This window comes from Xenia sp. Carnegie-2017, unplaced genomic scaffold (genome assembly GCF_021976095.1).
Source record: "Xenia sp. Carnegie-2017 unplaced genomic scaffold, XeniaSp_v1 HiC_scaffold_24, whole genome shotgun sequence".
In the NCBI taxonomy this organism is placed as follows: Eukaryota; Metazoa; Cnidaria; class Anthozoa; order Malacalcyonacea; family Xeniidae; genus Xenia; species Xenia sp. Carnegie-2017.
The window spans coordinates 5,495,187-5,521,468 of record NW_025813487.1 but is presented as its reverse complement, the minus strand read 5'-3'; the positions used below and the strand labels follow the sequence as shown (position 1 = coordinate 5,521,468).

Below are 26,282 nucleotides of genomic sequence, written 5' to 3'. Positions count from 1 at the left end.
CGATCGCCTGTTAGTTATTTTTGATAAATGAATCTTCACTGAGTAATAGGGAATTTTATTTCGTTTCTCTGAGCGAGAGCATTTTTAGTCAATTTCAGTATTTTTGTTCCAGATGCGAAACTCCCGCTGACCGTTTAGTTCATTTCATGGCAAAAATCGGTAAGTTTTGTCGAATTCACCATACTATGCATTAACACAATGTTCCCGGCACTGTTTCGCTTCAACTGTAGCTGTGCTCTGCATTTGATAAATTTTGCATGTAGTAAAACAATTCTTGTCTTAGTGCAGTTTCACATGTCGAGCCTGAAGGCATATGAACATAGAAAGCTAAATGGCTCTCTGTATAGATTTGTATGTTCTGGGGTTTTGCTCGCTTCTAAAGTAGTGACGAAGTATTGCGCTATTTAGTACCCAAGCTCTTACGCGGTCGACAACTAAAACGCAAAAGAGAGCGAAAATAAAGTAAACAAAATGTCTAGCAGCAGATTACTTCACCATGAGCCGATGTCTTCAAATGTGCCTTGAAAGAAATATTAGATTTTGCCATTATACTAAGAGTAATTTACGACTTTGTTCAACGCGATCTGCCTCAGCCTTGCTTTGCCGAAACTAAATTAATCTCCTAAATTATTTTTCAAACATTCTCAGTATTTCTAAGCTGCTTATGGGCTATACTTTTTTACTTCATGTTCAGGTTTTACCATCGACGATTTGAATGCGTTACCGTTCGGTGTTTCTTTACCTCTTCGCGAAGCGATACATCAATGTCACAACAAACCATCACATTGTTTGTCAGAAGAAAGCTGTACTCTTATTGGTAGGTTTGATAAGAGCTCTTGTTTCTATTGGCTGGATTCAATGATTGATTTATTAGTGAAATAGTTCTTAAATGTAGATATAGATCTGTAATGGACTGTTGTTGATGTTGACTGACGTTTTGACATCCTTATCGTTAGTCATCTTCAGAGTCTAGTGCGTGTAACAATGTTTCTGTGTTCATACTATTCACTTTATTAAGTTGTTCTGTCGATTATTGATTGGTTTATAAAGTTCTTTAGTATCAATTGGCTGGTTTGTTAACGTTTCATGTACTTATTGATTGGTTTATAAAATTTGATGATGTCTTTTGTTTATAATTTGTGGTTGCAGACGTTTCCTTTCACATCAAGATAAACACGTGAAAAAAATGCGCTTTAAAATTTGGTTGATGCCTTCAAAATGTAAACTTCAGTCACAAAAGGCATAAACTTTTTTTGAAGTGATTAATCCTTTAAAAAAAGTAGCAATGTTTAAATAACAACTTAGCTCTACGTATTTTGACCGTTGCATCGAGAATGTGTTACAATACTTCATGTATATTATACTATACTGTACTTTATTTAAAAGCAATATGCCTCGAACAAATGTTTTGTTTTCATTTAGGACGAGAGGAGTTGGCTGCCCAAGCGAGGATGACTGATGAGTCGATTAATCTTTGCGGCAATGCGGTATGTAGTGTATAATAGTTTTGGGAGTGCTATTTTTTATCAAAACTTCCGGTTGGCGACATATAGCCAGGAGGTTCTTTTCACTAAAGAACTAAATATAACAAGACGGCTACTTCCCGCCAAAATTTGAAGCAAGCACTTTTACTAGTGCCAATCTTTCCTCGCGCGTCACAAAGAAAGTTAACTTATATTTACAGTAAGCTAAAATGCGTCAAATACACGCGCATATCCGTTTCAATGCTTTTCTCGCACGTTGTGTTGATTTAAAGTTTGCTTGCTCTGAAAATCATTAACGATGATTTATTTTGATACAGTCAACATTTTTCCAGTTTGTTCCAATAGATGATGTGTTTATTTGTTTTTTATATTTTGTAGAAAGCCGTCAATAATAGCGATGAAGTTGACGACGGTATGAACTTCGAATGTGAAGTAAATATGAAATCTTTTTGATTGTTGTATATGTTCAAGCGTGAAATTCTTCAATTGTTTTCGTGCGAAATTAAGGTAACAAAACTGCGATTCAGTATTGATCACAGAATTCGTGAAGTGAGACGATTATTACAATCTGCAAGACCAATTCGTGTTTCGTTAGTACAGAATCCAGAAGTTAGGTATTGGACTTCCTGTTTTCACTTATTTAATATATGGCCCACATTGCTTTATTTTGAACGATACACTTAGCCACTGTTTTGACAGATACCATTCTTATTGTCAGGTATTCCCCTTTCTTAATTGGCTCAAAAACAAACCTTTTCAACCAATCAGCGTTCTATCCTCAAGCACACCAAAAAATTTTTTTCTAAAATTGTGTTTCTGTTTTGTCCAGTGACCATGATTTTGTACAAGAGCAAGAAGCGAGACTTTTGTTGATGTCCAAACGAACTTTATCTCTCTCTGTTGGAAGGTACAATATTAGAATAAGATAGTTTGCATGGTTGTTTTTCGTTTATAAGATTTCGAGAAACTTTTCTTGGGTTTTTTTTACCGAAGGGTTTTTCCTTGGGAGTTTTCAAGAGGGGTTTTCCTCGGGGTCTTTTCACGAGACTTTTCCCTTGCGGTCTTTTCACGAGGGTTTTCCCCCGGGGGTCTTTTCACGATGGATTATCCCCCAGGTTCTTTTAACGAGGTTTTTTCCTGGGGGATTTTTCCCTGAGAGTGTTTTCACCAGGGCTTTTTTCCCTGAGAGTCTTTTCACCAGGGCTTTTTTCCTTGAGAGTCTTTTCACCAGGGTTTTTTCCTCGGGGTCTTTTTACTAGGGTTTTTTCCCTGAGAGTCTTCACCAGGGTTTTTTCTTGGGGGTCTTTTCACTTGGTTTTTTTTCCCTGTGAGTCTTCACCAGGGTTTTTTCCTGGGGGTCTTTTTACCAGGGTTTTTCCCTGAGAGTCTTTTTACCTTTTTTTCCCTGAAAGTCTTTTCACAAGATTTTTTCCTGGGCTTTTATACAGCATCAATGACTATTGAGGATCAACAAAACTCACTGCTTTCCAGAAGTACCTGTCAATAATTTTTTTTAGATAAATAATATACTACATGTCAAAGAGAAAACTTAGTTTACAGCCTAAATTTATGAAATATTTACTGTTCCAAATTACTTTACAATCAACACAATACTCAGTATTTGTTTTGAAAAAATCCTATAGCGCTTTTTTGTCGAGTTAGGACCTTGACTAAAAGGTTGCTTTTTATGACGAAGATTACTTTGTTTGCACTCTCACGTGATACACTCTCGACCAATTAAAAAGTACGAAATAAGACTTCTAGCAATTGCTGTGTAACCAACTATTATATTCTTTTTTCTATAGAGGAATGTTTTCACTCGCTACTTGTCGACCAATTGTAACCGAACTTGTCCACGTTCCTCGATTGGAGATAACAGGTCGTGTTTTACCGAGGTACGTGTGAACAAAATGACTTTTCAAAGGTTTCAATTAGGGTTAAATTAAGTACCTGAGGAGAGTTACGGAGATAACAGGTCGTGTTTTACCGAGGTACATGTGAACCAAATGACTTTTCAAAGGTTTCAATTAGGGTTAAATTAAGTACCTGAGGAGAATTACGGAGATAACAGGTCGTGTTTTACCGAGGTACATGTAAACAAAATGACTTTTCAAAGGTTTCAATTAGGGTTAAATTAAGTACCTGAGGAGAATTACGGAGATAACAGGTCGTGTTTTACCGAGGTACATGTAAACAAAATGACTTTCAAAAGCTCCAATTAGCATTGAATTAAGTATCCTAGCAGTTAATCTTCAACTTTGGACTATAGCTTCGGTTAAACTGTTCATCATCAGTTCAGTGGAAGTACGAAAACTAATTATAAGTCGTCCATTTAGTACGTATGCAAAAAAAGATGGAGGGTGTATGCTAAATTGCTACATGTGCGTACATTAAGGAGGGAAGGGATGTGCTAAACTTTTGATTCGTCAGATGACACTTTAGAACATCGTTGGTACAGATTTATGGGATCATGCATGTTAATAGTTCAATCTTTACTGTCTAATCAGTGATCAATAAGTTTAGCATCAATTGAACGTTGGTTTTAAGTACAAGAACTGAGTTTCGACCTCAGTTATTATATGACTGCAAGATATGCTAATTTGAAGCAGGGAAGTCATTTGTGTGTACCCTTTGGGTTAGTGGCGGTGGTACAGAAGACTTCTATTTCGTTGACCAATATCAGTTGCACAGCGTATCTTTTGATGTCCATCTGCGTGGCTGTTGACGTCTGTTGATGCTGCATAGCTGCTTTCTCCTCACTCCATTCATATTTGTAAATTTTCTTCTATGTCAGGAACAATGTTGTTTCGTTGGATCATATCGATGTTCCCACGGATATGATGGTATGGCCTGCATTTCACAATGGTGTTGCTGCCGGATTGAGAATTGTTCCTGGAATTTCACAGGTAAGTACTCAAGTGAGCTGATCACTTTTATTGAGTAAATCTCCATTAACAACATCTCTATAGACAACATTTCTAAAGACAACATTTCTTTAGACAACATCTCTGTATAGACAACATCTCTGTATAGACAACATCTCTGTATAGACAACATCTCTGTATAGACAAAATCTCTGTATAGACAACATCTCTGTATAGACAACATCTCTGTATAGACAACATTTCTACAGACAACATCTCTATAGACAACATTTCTACAGACTACATCTCTATAGGCAACATCTCTTTAGACTACATCTCCATAGACAACATCTCTTTAGACAACATTTCTATAGAAAACATTTCTTTAGACAACATCTCTGTATAGACAACATCTCTATAGACAACATTTCTACAGACAACATCTCTATACACAACATTTCTACAGACAACATCTCTATGGACAACATCTCAACAACCCTTGCATTTGTAGATTGATAGCACCTGGATTGTTTACCATCGACCAAAAGACTGCCAGTTGACCAATGAACATGCTGGATTCCTTATGGCTCTTGGTCTTACTGGCCATTTATCAAATCTTGCGATAATGAACGTTCACAATTATTTATCCAAGGTAAGCGCCTAAAATGCTGATCTTTTAGCGAAGATGGTGTATGTGTGTGTTGTGGTGGGTGGACATTATGTTTACTTAGGTTGCTGTTGATATAAAAAGTAAGTACTTATTGGAACAAAGAGAGATGTTTATTTTTAGGATTGTATTCATAGGGTTATCATGTACTGATGAGAACAATAGAGTGATGTGTATGGGCAGGATCGTATTGATAGGGACATCATGTACTAATGAGAACAATAAAGTGATGTTTATTAGTAGGATTTTATTGATAGGGCACTATGTACTGCTGAGAACAATAGATTAATGTTTATTGGTAAGATTGTGTTGAAAGGGATCCTACGTATGTACGGACGAGAACAAATGACTGTAGTCTGTTGTAGGATTTTAATTATGTGGAATGCTTTTGATGGGTGTTAAGCTCCTAAACATCAACGACTCTCGTATTTTGGTTAACCCCATTGAGTTCTATAATAACTGGAGCGGCTATCTCAAGCGCGGCCTTAGATATCTGATGACGCCAAAAAAATGGCGGATTTCGTCCGTTGCCGCTGAGATTTACCGAAATTGATCGCTTTTCCGAAAATTTCACAATTTCCCACTCTCCTGAGGAAAGAGTGAGGAAAATATATGTGTATTTGATTGGCAAGCAATTTTTTGATGAAAATCAAGGTAAAAACCTTAAATTCATAACAACGAGTCAACTGTGGTTGTCAGTTATGTGCTCCTACGAGGATGCATTTATAACTATAGACGAAAGAGCTATATGTCGGCTACACATGTATGAATGCAGATGTGCGTCGTTTTTTTACCAGCGTCAAACTTGTTTGATCGATTAAACTCTTTAGTCTATACAAAAAAGTATATCACAGTTCATCTCCACGGTTCACGAGAGAGAAGTTAGCTTATTTGTTATCATTGCTATTTTGCTTCTTTTCATGATGCAATGGGCAATGGCTTTTTTCGCTACAATTGTTGGATTTTTACTTGTTTCTTTAAAAAAGTAAATATTAAATCTCTGGATATTTACGGATTTTCTGTAATTGAGTTTCATATTAAATTTCAAAAAGACTCAAGTCTGCATAGGTTTGGTAAATGAAAACAAACAATATTGTATAGAAATTACTTTAAGTAACCTTTTTGTGATGTTCTGAAGTGCAACTGCATCAAATACTTGTAAAGTTGTAGCACATTTTGATTTTGTTGTATTGATATATGAATTGGGCAAAATGCAAATAATCATCAAAACACTTATGCTTCCAATGGTGTTTATAATTCATTTGTAGTTTTAATACTTCTACCTTTCTTTTCACTTTGTTTTGTTTTTCCTATATTTGCAAATAAGTACACAATTTGAATGATTAACACAGTTTTCACCTCTATAATAAATTTCATAAGCAGTTGGTAGTGCATTTTGTTCTCTGAGTATCCACATCTGGTGTTTTGTTCATACAAGAATGATGAAGTGCAAGTAGATATGTCATAAAGGCAATATAACCAAATGAATCAAATACCTATTGTGTACTTTTATGCTAGAAGCTTAAAAGCTTTTAGAAATTATAAAGTTATTTGATTATATTAACCATATATCATCAATCTCATGAAAAGAAATAAGAAGCAAAAAATTTGTAGGAAAGCTTTGAAAAGTGAAAAACTTTTCTTTAAAAAAGTAGCAATAATGCATATGATAAATCTCCATTCTGTACTTTACTAGGTAAATAAGCTCAAACTGTTTCTTAAAGCAAAAACTGTTATAATGAAGAAATATACAGTACAGTAACTTTAAAAGTTTCAGCACTAAATCTTTAATGCCTCAGTGTAGTGCATTACATATTAGTAACATTTATACAACACTCAACTAAAATATTTTGATAAAGATATGACATGATTTAAACATTAAGTTATATAAAACCCAATGGCTTATACAGTTTGATGCTTCACATCTGCATCAAGTCATCAATCTCAGTACAAATGTTTACATAGACACATCCATAGAATTTGACCATGATCAAATTAAATAACTCTGGATAGGGCAGACAATAAATCAATTATCTTTACAGCATTATCATTTTTAAGACTCTGTCTGGTCAATAACATCTTCCAGTCATCTTTACTCCTTGGTCTTCCCTGCATGTTGTCAGCAAATAGAACATAACAAGCTCTGCTCCAAATCATGGGTACTCTTGGGGCTGATCATTTCGTTTTGATACTTACTCACAGAGCAAAATGTGTGCAGGGTCTTTTTTGCTTTAGGGAAACTATTTTGCAAATAGATGGGTAAATTTACGACTTCATGCATTAACAAATGACAGAAAAGTATGCAGAATTTTATAAACAAAAACAGGAAAACATCAGTATATTTGGCGTTCAAGTCAGTCTTAAAAAATACGATCTTTAACATGTATTTTTATGGCTTTTCAAGTGCATGTATAATTGCTTTTCAGTTTTCAATCGTTGACGGACTAAAAAACCAAGAAACTATCTCACCTGTGAGAAGCGATATGTTCCTTTTTGTTGAAAACTACGACATCCAACAATTGAACGATTGAAGTGTTGGCATTATAAAAGAAATGCCAAAAAAGATATCGTCACAGAATATGGAACTAACGATATCCATATTCTGTGATATCGTGTTTGTTTTTGAAAAATTCTTTATAATTTACTATAGACACCAGGGGGAGGTGGAGAATATTATTTTTCTGCAAAGCGATCATTTCAGCGGAAATACGTCCGTTGGCCGCCATTTTTTTGGCGACCTCGCCCCAGTAAAGATAGCCGCTCCAGTTATTATAGAACTCAATGGTTAACCCTCTCAATTTTTTAAACTACGATTAACCATCTCATTTTTTACACTGTATGTATATTCTCATTTTTTACATTGTTATTTGCACTCCTTTTTACGTCTATTATAAGTAAAATAGATTTTACTAAACTGCAAAGGACTTCTTAGCCAAGTAACCATTTACGTAGATGGTTCAAGGTTTTGAAACTTAATTTTTCTGTGCCATATGTTTATCGTAGGGTCATGAACTGACCAGCATTGGACTGCTTATTGGCTTAGCAGCGACCAAGTAAGTTTTACCTTAAATCTTATATCCCAGAATTCAGCGTTTAGTTCTCGTTTGTATTGTAGTAAGTTTTATATTGACGTAAAATATAAAATGAAACTAACTCCGAGTCTGACATTCATCTATAACTTGAGATGTCTTTACGGAAAAATATCCGACCGATGTCTTTTTGTACAGACCGAGCCTGTTTTTGTCGTTGTTTGTCATTTAGACGTGGTACTATGGATGCTGCTACCACTAAGATGTTATGTAAATGTTTGTCATTTAGACGTGGTACTATGGATGCTGCTACCATTAAGATGTTATGTAAATGTTTGTCATTTAGACGTGGTACTATGGATGCTGCTACCACTAAGATGTTATGTAAATGTTTGTCATTTATACGTGGTACTATGGATGCTGCTACCACTAAGATGTTATGTAAATGTTTGTCATTTAGACGTGGTACTATGGATGTCGCTACCACTAAGATGTTATGTAAATGTTTGTCATTTAGACGTGGTACTATGGATGCTGCTACCACTAAGATGTTGTGTATTCATATCGATGCCTTGTTACCACCTACTTCTGCTGAAATTGAAGTTTCAGTCAATGTTAGGAGTGCGGCCATAATAGGGATTGGTTTGGTTTATCAAGAAAGTGGTCATCGTCTTATGACTGAAGTTTTACTGTCTGAAATAGGTGAGCTTTAGAGAATGGTTTCAGATGGGAGGGATCATATGCAAGTGATCTTATTATTCATAAAACTTTAGTTATTGTTTACTCCAGTCATTTGTCTTCATTATAACTCCTATAGGAGTAATCTTATGTTGAAACTTGAGTTCTTATAAACTGCAGTCCAGTGTCTTCATCAGGAGTGATCCGATGTTGAAACTTGAGTTCTTATAAACTCCAGTCTAGTGTCGTCATAGGGAGTGATCTGATGTTGAAACGCAAGTCTTTATACACTCCAGTCTTGGCTTAATCTATAGTTGCATCTTTACAGGTCGCCCTCCTGGCCCGGAGATGGAAAATGCCCTAAACAGAGAATGTTATTCGCTTTGCGCGGGCCTGGCATTAGGATTGATCATGCTGGAGGTTAGCAAGGCATTACTATTCTTACATTTTTTATCTCGGCGCATGAACCAAATCCTTTTGCTTCATTGTATTTTTAGCATGGACGAGAAACAGCTGGTTTGTCTGACTTAAATATCTCTGATCATCTTTATCACTACATGGTTGGAGGTCACAAGAAAACACAGGTGATCATTGATTTAGAACCCAATCCCCTAGATGTCTAACTACCGTGTCAAGGTGGGGCAAGGACGCCATCTTGAAAGGTGGCCAAAATCAAAATTCAAAATGAAAAATAAGTTAAAAGAGGGTTTAAACAACCGATTCTATCAAACATTTTAATAATTAAACCTAGTCCATCAACTTTGCAACTGCAAAAGTTCTGCCACCTTTCAAGATGATGGCTTGCCTCACTCATAACTATAGAATTTTGGCAGAGTCAAATATCTAGAAGATTGGGTTCTAGGTGATTTAGAGTTTACATTTATGTCGTTACAAGTCGCACGCACTCCTTATTTTCTCTGTTCGTAAGTTAAGGGAGGGGGGAGACATATTCATACATGCATGTTTTATAATCCGTACAAAACAATTGATCTCAAAACAATTGATATTAATTAAATTGCATATGTCAATATGCATATATTTATTAATGTGTCCTCTCCCCTCCTTTCTCAATTATGAGGCTTGCTACACCACTGGCAGTTGTATATTAAACTTCCATTCTTATGTTTTGTTTATTCAAGATGGGTGCACAAAGTGAGAAGTTTAGATCTCCAAGCTACTTGATCAAGGTGAGAGCCAATGCCTGTAATTTTTCTGTGACTTTGATCAAGAGATTCTGGTTTGTGGATTGGATTGGATTGGATTGGAAGGCAGACGAATCCGGAATCCTATTCCACATATAAGTTGACTTGAAGAAGCCAAAAGACTGTCGTCATCAAGTGCTCGAAACACGAGTCAAACTTTGTATTTATTTTTGGGATTTAGAAACTTGTCAAACATTCACGCAGTATAGAAACATACACTAGTCTCACTTCGCTATGCAACTTGGTACTGTATATTTAGTTCGATTAATGCCTGCGGCTGGCCACATCAGATCTCCTATTGGTCAGAAAATGCAATTTACTGGCTGCAACTATGCGCCACACAAAAATTTCAATAGAGTGGGAGTTGTTTCTATTCTGTGTGTCTGCCATCTTCTTGCTCACTTGAAAATATTCATAATTTGCCATATATGAAATGACGGCATTAATTGTCGGTTAACTTATGGCAAACCTTTTTGACTCTGATATTTTTTTCTTCAGGAAGGCGACAATGTTGACATAAACGTGACTGCTCCCGGAGCGATACTCGCTTTAGCATTGATTTATCTTAAAAGCAATGACGAGTAAGTGATGATTGTTGGGATTTGCGGGAGTAAAATATGGTTTTATGCAATTATAGCTATGTCTATATAGAGGTAGCATTCCAGTTGTATTTAATTTGATGCTTTGACTGATCCTGGATGGAAAACTGAGCCTGCAGTACGCTTTCTCTTTGTTCATTTTTTAGCTGATGTTATTTAATGACAGTGTTCGAGCACTTGCTTTAAGTTCACAAAAAGTCCTTCAATTTAAAAATCGGTACTTACAAAGTCTTTGAAAACAAAACCGAAAGAAGTGCTTTAAAATGCTTCACAGCCGTTCAAAATTTAAATTAAACAAGGAAGAAGTGCACATGTGGTCGAGCCTGATTTAGGGGTCTGAAAAGCCAGTTTGAGATACTAACAGTGAGGGCAAAGCAGGCTGGTCATTATCTGTTGACCGTAATTCAAGTTCCTCCCTCTCCTTAACGATGAAGACTGTCGTTACGCAACATCCATAAGTCTAAAAGTGGATTTATTCTCTTTGCTAACAGTGTTTTGTTCTTTTTTTATGTTTTAAGAATCGTTGCATCGTGGTTGTCAGCGCCAGAAACCCCCGTCTTGGCTGAGTTTGTCCGACCAGATCTTCTTATGTTAAAAGTAAGCGATGTATAAAGCGCACATAAGCTGCGTTTAGACTACGGACCTAAACCTGGCCTAGGACATACACAGGCCCGACTTGGACCTGACTAAATGCTTTACCCTAGATGAGTGACATTGTTCCTAAGACTTTGTTCGATGCTGGGGCTAAAAAATCGGTGCTAGGTCAGTCATAGGTCAGGCTTGATTGATTTACACTGGAGGCCTAGTCAGTCCTATGTAAGGTACAGGCCTGGAGCCGGTTGCACGAAGCCTGGATAACGTTATCCTTTGGATAGCAAAAACCTTCAAACTTGTATAAAAGGTGTTTATATTTTTCTTGCAACGAAGACATTTCGTAATCTTCGAAACAATATTTTATTTCAGTGATTGTTCTGTTCGAATCTTATATTTTGTGCTTTTTAAAAGGTTTTATAAAAGTTTAAAAACACATGTTATCCAATGGATAACGCTCTCCAGGCTTCTTGCAATCGGCCCATGTGGTGTAAACGTGGCTTTAGAGACCATGCAACCGTCCCCTGTAGTGTAACCGCGGCTTTAGAGACGACGAATAGTATATTTATTGATGAAAAACATCGCGGATCCATCCCTGATTTTCGTGGATAATTCAGATGACTTTAGTAGATCAGTATTATACTAAAATCCTGGACCTTTTTGCTATACTTACTGGAGTTTCTGATGTTTTCTTTTCACGTTATTTTATCTTTGATTTGATTGGTCTATTAAAGATTGAGTACACCGACGTTCTAGATTAGTCGTCTCGACTTACTTTTTTGTTTATATTTTCATTTGTTAAGCTATTGGCCAGAGGTCTTGTTCTTTGGGACAGCGTTTTACCAACGAAGGACTGGGTTCAATCTCACATCCCTAAAGTAAGACGATTTACTCTGCTATGACGTGGGAGCGAGGCTAGACTTTAAATAGAGACTTGAGATTAGTGTTTGAGGAAAGTTTGTCGTTTGACTTGTGAAAGAAGATAAGGTTTTGACACTGAGGGGAGAATACGGGATATTCTTTAAGAAGGAGTTGATGTTACTCTATGAAGAGAAGGTGAGGTAAGACTTTAGGCAGTGGGAAAGTTTATAAATTGGAGAGAAACGTGGAGTTACTTTCTGAGGAGGAGTTATGGTTGGATTTTAGGCAGGGAGGAGTTGAAATTTGAAGTTAGGCTTTGATTAGGGACTGAGATGAAAACTTAGAGGAATCGCTAAGGTTTAACTTTGAAGTGAGAACTTTAAATTGCTCTTGAAAAAGAAGCTGAAATTAAACTCGAGGAAGGTTTTAATTTACTGTTAGAGACAGGAAGTTGACGTAAGACGTTAAGGAAATCTTCACTTGTCGTGTGTTAATGTACTTTTAAAGATATTTCAAGATTATGCTTTCACTGGAAATTCAAAAGACAACAACGACAATGTCAGTGTTGACTTGGAAACTATTACGTATGTAATACTGGCTCTTTAGAAAGCGTTCATCGTTTATATCTTGGGTAAAGGGGTTAATTTTGATTTTTTCAGTGAGATTGTTCACGACTTTCTCTCTTTGTCGTCTGATCTTTTTTTATTCTTTCCTTTCATGTGAGTCATGTGACTTTCTCAACCTGGAGAAAATTGTTTTCATTTCTTTGTAAGACCGAAGCTAAATTTAGAGTGGAAACTAATCTGAGATCTGTCAATTAGAAAGTTTGTTTTGAATTTATCTGTTCCGCATTTTGTTATTTCATATAAAAATAAAACATGTTTTTTGTGTTTGCACTGGCTCATGCAAACCTCGGAGAAGTGTATGAAAACTCTCGAGCAGATGCAACCCTCGACCTTCGGTCTTGGACTAATCTGCTCTCGAGTTCTCCCAAAGGTCTCCTCGGTTTGCATTAAACATCTTTTATCTCCTAAATAAGAATGTCAAAATCTATATTTTAAATCCATGAATTCTTCATAACTTCCAAAACTCCTGGGTTGAACACGATGAACTTCCCCATAAAATCATCTTTCTCTTTTAATTTGAATTTTGAACGCTCTCTTGTCTTATACGTATGTGTATTTACAGATTGTTGTTTCAACGATCGATTTTCCGGCTTTGGGTCCTTTCAACTTTTTTTAACTTTACATTATGACTTTTTTGTAGGCAAACCTATGTAAATATCATCGCTGGTTGCTGTTTTGCTATGGGTATCAAATTTGCTGGATCCTTTAATAAAGAAGCGTATGCTACACTTGTATGTTGTCAAGGTTTATTGTCCGCTTAAATTTTCCACAGCTTCTGTCATTTTATTTTCAAAATCGTCTCGTGAATTTTATTTTTTTTTAATATTACATAAGCACGCGGCTCACTATATCCCATTTTGTTCAGCATCACCCTGATACATCCAACATTGCCCACCATCATCCAACACTTTCCAGCGTCCCCCAACACTTCCAAACATATCCTAATCTTTCCAGCAATCACCCAACACTACATCACAATATCATCCAACGTTGCCTAACGTCATGCCATATTGCCCTACTTCATCCTACGATATGTGACATTATCCAATACTTACTAAATTTATAAACGTAATAAAATCTTATACTTTGTTGGTTTATACTCGATCTGAAACTATATTTCCCAAGATTCAAAGAGTGGAGCAACAGCTACTTTAAACTGACTTTGTAACACTTTAGATGTATTACACCAAGTACTTCAAAGATATTCTCGAAAAACCAGAAGTGGAGCAGGTTTGTATATGTGTGTGTAGTACATGGGAATAAACCATGGAGATATTGGTTCTTTTAAACTTTCACTGTGATTGGAGAATGTCTACTGCAGCTATATTATGCAATGGTAGTTTTCTTTGTAAAGTTTTATAAGCATTGAACTGACTGCAAGTGCTATCTTTTTTAAAGTGTGGTAGGGTCGTTCTGGAGCAATGTATGAACGTCACGTTGCTGTCATTATCCATGGTAAGATCATCAAATCACTTGTAAGTTGCCATTTGAAATAGTGCTCCTTGTTAGCAAAGCTGTTCTTTTTTGCTTAATAGAAAACAACGCGCATGCGCATTCCTGACTATTTAGTGGTTGGCATTTGATTGGTTAAATTAGGCATGAATTTTCCTGAAAACTCCAGGCTAATGGTGTACAGCGTATATCATTTGACAATGTTGTATAATAACGTACGGTGTTTTGTACTTTTAGGTTATGGCGGGTACTGGTAATCTCGACATTCTTCGACTCGCGAGAGAATTTCATAAACGACACTCGGTTGACGTCACGTACGGTAATCACATGGCCATACATATGGCAATTGGATTTCTGTTTCTTAGTAATGGAAGGTATGTTGTTTTGTTTGAGAACTTGTGAACTAAGCGATCTGGAAACCAAATTTCTTGTACATTATTATTCAGTAGGAAACCTTAGTTTTAAAACGTAACCCCAACCCGGCTTAATCTGATCAAGGGTTAATCTAATCAGTGGTAAGCTCCTCCGAATTAAGGGTTGAGGTTAAAGGGTTAAAATTTTTGTAGTCTTTGCCAAGAACTTTGTAATTGTCATCAGCAGTTGATGCTGCATAAGCTATTTTTGGAAGGTGCTCATGTATCATTAATGTTATATGTCAACCTACATTTGTTTGGTGGGTTTTCTTCAACATGAATCTAACATTAAAATTTACGATATTCTTGTTGCTAAATGAACATCAATTTTTAGGAGTACATTGTCCACCTCAGCTCCTGCTGTCGCAGCCCTCATTTGTGCCTTGTTCCCACAGTTTCCATCGACGAGTTCAGATAACAGGTAGAAATTTCCAGCGCATTCGATACCATGATTTTATATTCTCGAAATCGTGGGTATTGCGCGGGGTAGGGGTTCTGCAAGACTTTAAGGAGTACAAACCTACAGATGGCTTTCGAATACTTTACCCTACCCGGGTCTGCGTTTTTTAATATAGAATAAAGGAAATTTGTGTTATTTTAAGTTGTATTTTCCTTCTCACTTCAAAGTTTTATTGTTGCTTCTTTAATACTCGCCGCGCAAAATCGATTTAGATGTCATTTACAAGCCTTACGTCATCTTTATGTCTTGGCTGTGGAACCACGCCTTCTCGTACCAACAGACGTGGATACAAAGGAAGCATGCTACTGCCCAGTCGAAATCAGTTTAAGGGTAAATAATTTGTTGTTGCGTATAAGACCTTGTACAATTGCTTAAAAACACAGTCGTGGAAATATTTTGACTGCGAAGTGTTACGCAGTAAAAAAATGCAAAATTTATGTTTTTAATAATAACATCGTTTTTTCCACGTATTTATATAAGTTTGATTTTGAAACGAACGTATCTTCATTCTCATTTCTTCGCAGGAAACACAATACTATCCTGAGACGGTTATTCGAGAACTCGCCCCATGCCTTTTGCCCGAAGTAAACAACATCAAACAAGTTCGTATTGGCGGGAAAAGATACTGGCCTGTTGTACTTGAAGGAGATGAACTACCAGAAGAGTTAAGGTTGACTTAAGAACTGTCAAATGTACACTTATTTATATCTAAATGCTCGTTGTTTAAGCAGGAACCATTGAGGGAAAGTAGTGCAGGACTGGTGCCAATTTTCATACAAAAAAAAAATCTAACAAACCATAAAGCAACAGAGCAACAACAATTGTGATTAGTTTTTACTAGAGCATACTCCCAATCATTATAAAATGTAGCAGAATTTAAAAAGTCTACGCACCAATATCTAATTCAAACTCGAGCCCATCTATGTTTCATCTCTGCGCTAAAGTGCTTATAAAGTGAAATTTTCATACCCTATTTCATTGTTTTAGTGAAAAATACCTTCTTTCGAAATTATTAATTTTTCATTAATCCGAATTAAAATGAATCTATGAAAGTTTCACGTGACAAGCACATGAACTAGAATGCTTTCTTCAGTATTAGTAGAACTGAACTCATTATGTAACTGGGTGCCTTACATATCTCTAATTACCTTACATAACAGCGCATTTTTGAATATCAGTAAATCACATCTTAACTATATTGACAGGCTGTTGTTGTCAAAAGGTGGAACTGTGTTTGTAAAGAAAAGAATCGGTCAACTTCCGTACAAAGACGATCCAAAGGTGTGCAAGTTTTTACCTCACTTCACTTTACCTCACCTCACCTCATCTCACCTCACCTCACCTCTTCTCACCTCACCTTACCTCACTTTACCTCACCTTACCTCACCTTACCTCACCTTACCTTTCTTTTTCTAGGGTTATCGTAATTTAATGGCTCGAACTTTTACCAAACAAGCCGAAAAGGTATGATTGTTTACTTTTAATGAAGAGGTAAAAGATTTTTACTGCGTTTTTTCTTTGCACAGTTTTATGGAAACCAAGGAGACCTTTGGGAGAACTCGAGAGCAGATCAGTGTAAGCCTGAGACCGAAGGTCGAGGGTTGCACCTGCTCGAGAGCTCTCACAAACGTCTCCGAGGTTTGCATAGCCAGTGCTAACACAGTAAACATCTTTTATGTCTTTTATAAAATAACATTAATGTAAAACTGATACATTTAAAACAACTGATTTATTTTTCCTCTAACATGTGTTCATTTTTGCTTTGCAAATTCTGTTTAATGGATTTAATTGATCGAGCTAGGATCGTTTTGCACAGGCCAATGCAAACTGAGCTATAGACCAATCAGCGCACACGTTTTATTTTTTTTATTTCACAGTCATCAACGTAGCAAAAATTTTGTAGCAATCAGGGAGAGCTTTGTAATGGCATACAATGCCCACGAAGTTAACTGTAGTATCTGTTTATAATACAGTTTACTGTTCCCACGTGCTGACAAATCAAGTCTGTCAGTTTCGTGATGTAGAAAGTTTCGAATGTCGGTTAAGGATTTTGTTTGTGAATTTCAAATGTTCCCACGTGCTGACAGATCATGTCTGTAAATTTTCATGATGTTTACAGTTTCTACTAATGTCGGTTGAGGATTTTGTTTATGAGTCTCAAATAGAAAAACAATTGCTCAACATAAAATTCTAAATATAGCAATTTTTTTATGAACGTATAGTTTAATGACAGCAACGCTTCGTCTTAACACAACACATCATCTACGGTGTGTGTTTGTATTAATACACAAATATTTACATATTACAAGTTACTGTCAATAAACTATTATTTCTTACTAAACGGCTATCGTTTGGAGTTCATGCTGGGCAATTGTTTTTCTAATACGAGTCTGTTTCCCGCCTATCAAGTCTCTCGCTCTTATTCTGATTTTCTAATATTTTGAATTGTTTTCCATACGATACCTCTTTATAAGCAGATGAGCATATTCCATTAAATAAACGTGTTATTAATTCCTGTAAATAGATACATTCTCATTGGATTAGATTATTGTCCAATTTGAAGGTGATGTGTTCACAGGAATTGAAATTTTTTGGAGAGGTTTGTTTACGCGATAGTTTTTAACTCTACGTTTTGTCTAGAAATGGAATACGTGAAATTCCACATTCCATAAGTGGATTTATAGCTTATAGGAAATTGTCTAGAAGCAATAAAGGAAAACTTTCTTTGGTGGCGGCGTGGTAAAAATTTTGATTGATCCAGAAAATTGGTAGTCTTTCAACAACAGATTTTAGCACCATTTAGTACAGTCAAATCTGTATTAAGTGCCCCTGCATTAAGCGGTCTTTCAACAACGGTTTTTAGCACCATTCAATACAGTCAAATCTGTATTAAGCGTCCCTGCATTAAGCGGACACATTGTATTTAGTGGACACTTTGTAAAGTCACGAATTAAATCTCGTATAATTCGTTGTAACGAAACTTCTATCAAGCGGACGAGGACACCAAAATTTGTCAAAGAGTAACACAAAAACTTGTGTTTAACCGACAATATTTTCAAATATTTCATGTTACCTACAGACATAACGTTAGTCACAAAAATATTGTCACAACAATTATGAAGATATTTGTCATAATGCAAGTGTGTTGAAGAATGCTGTACATAAAACATGAAATTGTTTGCAAATTATAAATAAAAATAACTTGTCAAGTCGAATGAAGCTTGTCGTTGTAAAGACTTACACGAGATTACATTACACCAACATCTTCATTAAAACCACTTATTACTTATTATATATTACTAAAAAAAATTATGTTTTGTTTATATTGACTTTGTTAAATGGACTCCTCCATTAAGCGGACACCAGTCTATTCCCCGAGGGTATCGGCTTAATACAGGTTTGACTTAAGTCAGTTTTGTTGATGGAGGTGAGTCCTCCAACCTACATTGTGATTGTCACAGATTATCACAGACATTCCTTAACCAAACCTATTTCCTGTTCCTGTTGGTGATCTGATAAAGTGCTCCCCCCTAATATATGATTGATTTTATTTCTGTCAACGCAGGTTGATATTGTTCGCTCGTTTTCAACTGATCAAGAACTTATCAAATTTACGGAAATATTTTGTCAAAATTCTTCCAATCGTAAAAAGGTATCATTTGTTTTTAAAATTTAGCGTTAAACAGACAAAATTTTTATAAGAACTGTGTGAACAACAGAGAACAAGTACAGTCTTTACACTATCTAAAATATATAAGAAATAAGATAACGTATGTCAGTGTAGGTAGTGTTTAATGAACAACAGAGAACAAGAACAGTCTTTACACTATGAAAGAATGTTATCATATCTTCATTTAATAGTCTTTACACTATCGAAAATATATAAGAAATGAGATAACGTATGTCAGTGTAGGTAGTGTTTAATGAACAACAGAGAACAAGAACAGTCTTTACACTATCGAAAATATATAAGAAATAAGATAACGTATGTCAGTGTAGGTAGTGATAAATGAACAACAGAGAACGAGAACAGTCTTTAAACTATCTAAAATATGTAAGAAATGAGATAACTTATGTCAGTGTAGGTTGTGATAAATGAACAACAGAGAACGAGAACAGTCTTTAAACTATCTAAAATATGTAAGAAATGAGATAACTTATGTCAGTGTAGGTAGTGATAAATGAACAACAGAGAACGAGAACAGTCTTTAAACTATCAGAAAACGAAAACGTTATGCCTACTATATTCCAGGAAGTTCGTTGTGCTGACTTTTTATCTTCCGTACTTCTAAATTGCGTGAGCAAAGAAACAACGTCCATCGTCTACACGTATTTTGCGATAGAGAACGCACTACAAGCTGTTGAAAATTCTAGCAACATATGCATGCTGAGAGAACTCTTAATAGTTTTGACGTATTACGAAAATGCTTTTGAACGTTTGAAGAAGAGAAATTCGGAGTTAGAGGTTTGATTTTGTTGTTTTTTTTATGATCTATTTTCAACAGCAAGAGTTTAGTTTGTATTTTACTTTTTTAGCCCATTATTAATCCCCTTTATATTGTCGAAATTCAAAGTCGCCTGGCTGCTCATTTCAAGTCCTTCACTAACAGAGGTATTGCTCAATCTCTTTCTTTACTGTCTGGGTTAATATTCCTTCTTCCCAGTGTCTCAATTTTATATCCAACCTACATTTGAAATGATGTAATGTTGAATGACCCTCCTTCTCCCCAGTCCCAATTTTATGTCAAACCTTCATTTGAATTGACGTAATGTTGAACGACCCTTCTCCCAGTCCCAATTTTATATCCAACTTACATTTGAAATGACGTAATGTTGAAACACCCTTTTCCCCAGTTCCAATTTTATATTTAACTTACATTTGAATTGACGTAATGTTGAACGACCCTTCTTCCCAATCCCAATTTTATGTCCAACCTACACTTGAATGATGTAATTTTGAATGACCGCTTTAATTAAAGGAGATGTATTCATGAAAGTCATTTGAATATTTACTTGTTTTTCATTTCGTCTTAGTCACGTATGAATTACGAGAACACGTTGGCAACATGGATAGGAAGATAAGCAAAGAGCTGGTGTCTTACATGACGTATCATGCTATGAACGAAGCCAAGACTCTTCCTCGTGTTGTCACGAAACAAAATGGTAAGCACCAGACGATTTTGATCCCAAGATTAGGATTAGATTACATTGAAATATGGATGGATTTAGTTCATACAATTAACGGTAACATGACCGTTAAGTATCTTTAAAGGGCAGTGGATCTTTTTTGTAATTGGGCACCTTGTCATTTGGCAATTTTCATTCCCAGGTGTAGTTTACATAATGACTGATAAATCACGAACTAAAAGCAATTATTCCTTATTAAAAATACCGAGATGTGCAACTGCGACAATTTAAAAAAGTTCACTGTTATTGAATGTTTACTTTCTATGATCTTAACCTAACTCTCCCCCCTGATCCCTAACATAATTCTCCCCCCTCCCTGACCCTTACTGTAGTCCTCCCACGTGATCTATTCTCTAACTCTCACCCTGACGCTTATCTTATCGTTTCCGTTACCCTTAGATAATCCCTCTTAACTTAACCTTCTTCCTTCCTTTAATGTAGAACAACCCCTCCTGAGTCTCTGACCCTTATCCTAACCCTACCACCGTCCCCCCTTACACATTTGGTTGCAAAACATTATAAAATGTAGGAAATATTACGGTGAAATGCTTGAAATTTACAAATTGGCCCGAAAATTCCACAAGACTTACAAAAATATTCACCGTTCTACAATCACCTCCCTCGTAAAAAAATTTTTACGAAAAATATCAACACATTTTTTTTTATCGGAAATGAAACCTCGCTGCGATGGGTTTGTTTCGGTGTGTTTGATAAACATAGCAGAATTGCGAGAACCTGCAACTCAATGACAACAAGAATATCAATAACTGGAAAATCTCTCGCAATAATGCAATAATTTGTGTTAATGTGCAAAGATCTTTCGAAACTAAGCAAAATCTGTAAAGACAGTGAAAATATCTGTATCAACTGTGCGAATTTTGTCACTCAACTGGGAAAAATATGTAAGAAATAATCTGCGGAAATTGCGGATGGATTTATTCTTTCATTTGTTGCTTGACATGATCTTGCTATGTAAATTTCAGAACATTATCCATTATTCATATTATTAGAAATCTGTTGTTTTTATTGCGAGTAAACACAGAAAAACATGCACAGCATGACCAGGTCTGCCAATGCCGCTGACGTCATCATTAAGTAGTAATATAGGATCTTGTGCATTTAGAGTAAGCAAGAAGTGTTATGTTTTGATTTACTCTGAATTACTTTTGAGATTTTTAGGTTTTTGATTTTAGGTTTTGAAAACTTACTAATGTCGTAGTTTCAAAGTAAAATACACTAACAATGTTCCAATAGATGTCTTGTCTTGTTTACGTTTTTTGGCGGGAAAATTTGGTCGAGTGCTTTTAGACAACACCAGCAACAATGGTTAAATTTCGCTTGGGATGAATCTGCCTGGCAAAAAAACGTAAAGAGTCTAACTCATATTTATAACCGTAAGGTCTTTTTTGTTGTCTGTGGCGTAGCCAGCACGCTTATTTAGTCCTGCTATGCGATTTGTTTTGTGAAAAATTTACTAAAAATTTGCACTGTAGGTGTTAAAGTTTGTGCTGTCTTCACAACTGGTAGAAATTGGAGTAGTTTGCTTTTTTTAATTGATTTGCTCTGTTTGTTTTCAAAAAAAAGTGATGGAATAATCGAAGGCGCACAGTATGAAGTAAAATACCATTTAATTAGATGTGCAAACTGCGAGAAATACGCTGTTTCTAGGTAATCTCGGAATGTCTTGACGTCAATCGAAATAATTGCACATCATATTCCATAACAATCGGCAACGGGACAATGCTATCAATTTTCTTGAATTTTCATCGCGAATTAGATTTTGGATGTTTTTGTATCATAAAGGTTTCGAAGCCTATGGGGTTTGACCTTGTTACTTGACTAATTGTGGTTATTAGTATTTCAATTCTACGATTAGTAACCATTTTAAATTCCCAGATGCCAAACATGTATTGTGTTCTACAACGAACTAATGATAAAACATACACAATTGGATTTTCTATGTATGGGATCATATTGGAAATCCTTCAGGCTTAGAAATTAGAAACGTCCAATTCATAACAATTGATGTGATTTCCTGAACTGATGATTGATATGAAAATAATTGAGACTTTTTAACTTACAGCTCCTTTAGAAGTAATGATGAAAAAATGTGAAGAGCTTTGTTTATCTTTTCCTAATCTCTTGAAATTGCGCTCAATTATTCAATCGTGAACAACTGACGTCAGGTATATCAACTAACAACCTCTCAGTTTCCTTTTCGCTTTTTGTAAAGTTTTGCCGTTCATTCATCTCGCTGTTGTCCGACCAGAGGCGTAACTAGAACGTTAATTGGGGGGGGGGGCATATTCATATATTCCGTTGTGCCCTAATGATTTCTTTTGAAAGTGATTTAAAATTTCAAAAGAAATCAGTAAGGCACAACTGAATATATGAATACACACACACACACACCCACCCTCCTCAATTAACGTTCTAATTACGCCTCTGTGTCCGACACTGGAAATATTTCGAGTTGAGACGTTGAGCTGGTTTCTGGTATTTTGCTGCTGTAAGACAGAAGAAATATTTCAACACTTACGCGTGTTTTTTGTATTTCATTGCTGTATTGTCAGACATTGGAAATATTTCGACTTCGGTTTTCTGATATTTATCTATTTTTGGATCGCATGAAAGCTCGCGTTGTGTAAGTTCATGTCGAACACCTGCGGAGTGAGAATAAAGAATAATGTTATCTTCTTCTGATTTTTCTATCATTTATCGTTGTGTGTCTGTGATTTTAGAAGTTCTCTTAAAGTAGAATTGAAGCTCAATTGATTCATGGCTATAAAAACACGCATGAAAGACAGATATATGAGGGGCTGATTACATGAGCCCGTGTAGCCGGGATTCAGTCAGGCGTTAAATGATTTTGGCGAATGTAAAAGATTGTATACTAATCATCAGATAAATGTTCCCGAGCAATTTCACAATATTTTGATTTAATAACTACGCAAAACATTTAAAATTGAAACAACCAGTTTGGCCTAATTTGAGAATTACAACAGGAATGATTCGTGGCGCTTAACAAACAGTTGTAATTTTTAACCTTGAAGTTTTGGCTTCTTTCAATCCCTCGAAATCATTTCACGCTTCACTGAATCTCGGCGAGCCGGAATCATATAAACAGCCTTATAGACTAAAGAGTATCTTTATCCTCTCTTTATTTGTCCTTCTATTATCTTTGTGTTCACTTTTGTTGTGATTTCATCTCTTCTATATGACAAGTTTTCGTCAAGTCCTAGTTGAACACACACGAAGGACAGATAGACTAAATTATTATCTCATTATTTGTCCTTCATTTATCTTTGCGTTCGATTTTTCTTGTGATAACATCAAAATCTCTTTAAAAAGGTATGAAAACATAAGAAGTGGTGCTGGATGAATTTTTATGGGGGAGGAGAGGGGGAGAGTCAAAAACAAAAAAAAATGCTGTTACATATTACACAAAGACGTTATTTTCTCTTCAACGATTGCTTGATTTGAAGTATTTTAACAAAAATCGTAAAATCGATGGAGAAATGACGTTCTCATTGATTTCAGTTGGCAAATTTTGTTTTAGTGTGAGTGAGCTTTTTGAATACGGACGATTGTCTTGAGAATATTATGGGAGGGGAGGGGGGTTGATTTGCATTCTTACCATTCCCTTTTTACCCTCCCTCCTCAGTAGTGCCACTGCCAGGCTTGCGATAAGCCGTCATCTAATCAATATCAAAATGTCACGCATCACGAGTTTTTTGACGATAATGTATGAAAAAGAATTTAATGTAGGACAACAACCTAAATGTGTAATGTCATAAGTGTCTCAGGTCTTTATAACAAAGGCGACAATCAGGATTACAGTCTCATCTACTTAGCTCTCATCAATATAACTTTTCCCCCCGAGGGCCCTGCATTCTTTATTTATCTCTACTTTTTTTTCAGTTTAGGGCTGGTTCAGTGAAGCGTTATCATTTTGGTAAATGGAGAAGATTAATTTCTTCACATCAAAAAACTTATTTGAGCAATTTCTCCATGCTCTGACTTGGCAAATTCACAAAGCCTTTCAAATGAACACAAATAATTTAGCCTGATTTTTTACGACTAAAATGGCTAATGTCGCTTAAGAAAAGGTTGTAACTTCGCTTAAAGTTTTTACTCCTTTCAATTACTTTAAATCATGATGTTATCAGCCTCTTAGAGTTAAGGAACTCATCCCACATTAAGCTGCACTCGATCGCTGGCCATTTTTATAGGGACTCAACTCAGTGGTTGAGGTCATTCAGTTTGATCTTAGCGCTACTGAGGTTCTCCTCGAAGTTGGTCTGTTTGTAATTTGTTTCCCCCGTGAAAATATACGGTTAGCCCATCGAAGTTATTTTGACTATTTTTTGTTTTTTCAAATTTTTTCCCGTAGGTTTTATTTTTACCCATATTTGGTTCCCCCACTTAGCTCTCAATTGTTTTTCAAATTGTTGTTTTTCATCTACTTAGCCGACCTCTACATTTTAATCATCACTATTGTTCTCGTGGAGATAATTTGTAGTTACAAGATTATTTTGCCTTTTGTCATGTTTCCGTCAAAGTGTGCGATTAAAATTTGCGCCATTTTGGAATTTGGCTGTTTTTCTTCTGAAATTTTCACGATTTGAGGCGATTAGTTCGGTATTTTACGTTAATAAAGACTACAGGGCTGTAAGGCCTGTTTCAAACGTCGAATTTTGCATGTGTCGAATACAATAAGCAATTTAATTCGACCGAAATGCAAAATTTGACTGTACATTTCAAACGTAGAATTTTGCATGTGTGGAATGCAATTATTACACGACGTCTTCGCTTTATCTCGTTCCAGACTTTGTTGTGAGTAAAACGCGAGAGCCAAATTGTATTCGACACATGCAAAATTCAGGGTTGAAACATGCGACCCAAACCGGTCGAATTTTAAAGTTAAGGTCAACCTCAATTAAAGCAGTCGAATTTAATTGTTTCGTACGTCGAATTTCGCATGTACTTAATTCAAACTATTTTATTCGACACATGCAAAATACGACGTTTGAAACAGGCCTAAACTCTAATTTTTTAATTTATACATGTTTTTGCATTTTTCTCATTAAGCCATTATGAAGGTCTTTGCATGTGGTGCAAATCGTCCATCAACGGCTTAAATCTCCGCGAGTATTGTCACTAGTCTTAAAAGGTAAAAAAAGTTATTTGTGACACAAGTAAATGGAATATTGTTTAGAGATGAAATTGGATATCTTTAGCACATCAAAGAAATTGGAATGATTGTTTTCAAATTATTTAGAAAACGTTCGCACGATACCGGTACGAAACTCAAGCGGTATGCTTTCATACCGTTTCGAGCTATTCACAATATGCCGTCATAGTTTTGCTCCGTTTTGTTTTGGTGGTGTGTTCACACTTCACATTACCTGGGATTAATACGGTATACCGATTAATACCGGCTTTAAGTCTATTTGAGTTTTATTTATTTGACGTCTAAACATTTTTGCTGACCATATTTATCGCCGTCACGACTGTGTTCGAATATTTTATGGCACAATTTTAACATGAAAAAGGTTTCGCCGAACCTTAATGAAACTCTTAAGTGTTCACACGTAACGGAAACGATATAGTTTTGAACCTTTTTCAAGCTTTCTTTATATGCAATTACGTCACAAAAATAGTTGCGCAATGTTGCCATGGCACCATGTTGGTGGTATAAGTTTCAAGGTGGCTGTGCCTTTTAAAACTTGTAACGGTTTCACACTTTTTCATACCGGCATCGTGTGAACATTACAGCAAACTGTATATGTTTTGCGTTGTTTTCAAACTCTACCGGTGTAGACGGGGTCTTAAGGGCTTGGTTACATGAGCCCGGTAGCTGGGATTCAATAAACGATTTTGGCAAATCGAAACTATTCAATACTTATCAGATAAATCTTCTCGAGCAATTTCACGATATTCTGATTTTATATCAACGCAAAACATTCAAAATTAAAACAATCAATTTGGCCTGATTTGAGAACTACAACAGTAATGACTTGTGGCGTTTGACGAACAGATGTAGTTTTTACACATGAAGTTTTGTCTCCTTTTAATGCCTTGAAACATTTTACGCCTCACTGAATCCCGGTAAGCCAGGATCATCTAAACAGCCCGTTAGAGATAAAATTGGACATCTTTAGTGCAT

The 26,282-nt window shown here is 35.8% G+C and overlaps 1 protein-coding gene across 4 annotated transcripts in view; it reads left to right on the top strand.

Annotated features, from left to right (window-relative positions):
* LOC124451821 (anaphase-promoting complex subunit 1-like) overlaps positions 1 to 24,463 on the top strand; it is a 30,509-nt gene extending 6,046 nt beyond the window's left edge. For 2 of the 4 annotated variants that reach the window (XM_047002422.1, XM_047002420.1), the window contains 31 exons: positions 113 to 159; positions 695 to 817; positions 1,423 to 1,487; positions 1,863 to 1,916; positions 1,992 to 2,098; positions 2,314 to 2,391; positions 3,290 to 3,379; positions 4,279 to 4,390; positions 4,860 to 5,000; positions 8,019 to 8,068; positions 8,562 to 8,746; positions 9,051 to 9,142; positions 9,220 to 9,306; positions 9,862 to 9,909; positions 10,423 to 10,505; positions 11,042 to 11,120; positions 11,918 to 11,992; positions 12,483 to 12,559; positions 13,242 to 13,332; positions 13,778 to 13,831; positions 14,000 to 14,056; positions 14,291 to 14,427; positions 14,801 to 14,887; positions 15,139 to 15,256; positions 15,451 to 15,596; positions 16,132 to 16,207; positions 16,343 to 16,390; positions 18,492 to 18,578; positions 19,179 to 19,391; positions 19,463 to 19,538; positions 19,961 to 20,348. In XM_047002422.1, the coding sequence (XP_046858378.1) occupies positions 113 to 159; positions 695 to 817; positions 1,423 to 1,487; positions 1,863 to 1,916; positions 1,992 to 2,098; positions 2,314 to 2,391; positions 3,290 to 3,379; positions 4,279 to 4,390; positions 4,860 to 5,000; positions 8,019 to 8,068; positions 8,562 to 8,746; positions 9,051 to 9,142; positions 9,220 to 9,306; positions 9,862 to 9,909; positions 10,423 to 10,505; positions 11,042 to 11,120; positions 11,918 to 11,992; positions 12,483 to 12,559; positions 13,242 to 13,332; positions 13,778 to 13,831; positions 14,000 to 14,056; positions 14,291 to 14,427; positions 14,801 to 14,887; positions 15,139 to 15,256; positions 15,451 to 15,596; positions 16,132 to 16,207; positions 16,343 to 16,390; positions 18,492 to 18,578; positions 19,179 to 19,391; positions 19,463 to 19,538; positions 19,961 to 20,196 (3,019 nt within the window). In that variant the 3' untranslated portion in view covers positions 20,197 to 20,348. Of the gene's footprint in view, positions 1 to 112; positions 160 to 694; positions 818 to 1,422; positions 1,488 to 1,862; positions 1,917 to 1,991; positions 2,099 to 2,313; positions 2,392 to 3,289; positions 3,380 to 4,278; positions 4,391 to 4,859; positions 5,001 to 8,018; positions 8,069 to 8,561; positions 8,747 to 9,050; positions 9,143 to 9,219; positions 9,307 to 9,861; positions 9,910 to 10,422; positions 10,506 to 11,041; positions 11,121 to 11,917; positions 11,993 to 12,482; positions 12,560 to 13,241; positions 13,333 to 13,777; positions 13,832 to 13,999; positions 14,057 to 14,290; positions 14,428 to 14,800; positions 14,888 to 15,138; positions 15,257 to 15,450; positions 15,597 to 16,131; positions 16,208 to 16,342; positions 16,391 to 18,491; positions 18,579 to 19,178; positions 19,392 to 19,462; positions 19,539 to 19,960; positions 20,349 to 22,196; positions 22,300 to 24,034 lie in introns of those variants that run through there. The other 2 variants (XM_047002421.1, XM_047002423.1) reach the window with 2 other exon arrangements.
* Positions 24,464 to 26,282: the final 1,819 nt, after the last annotated feature.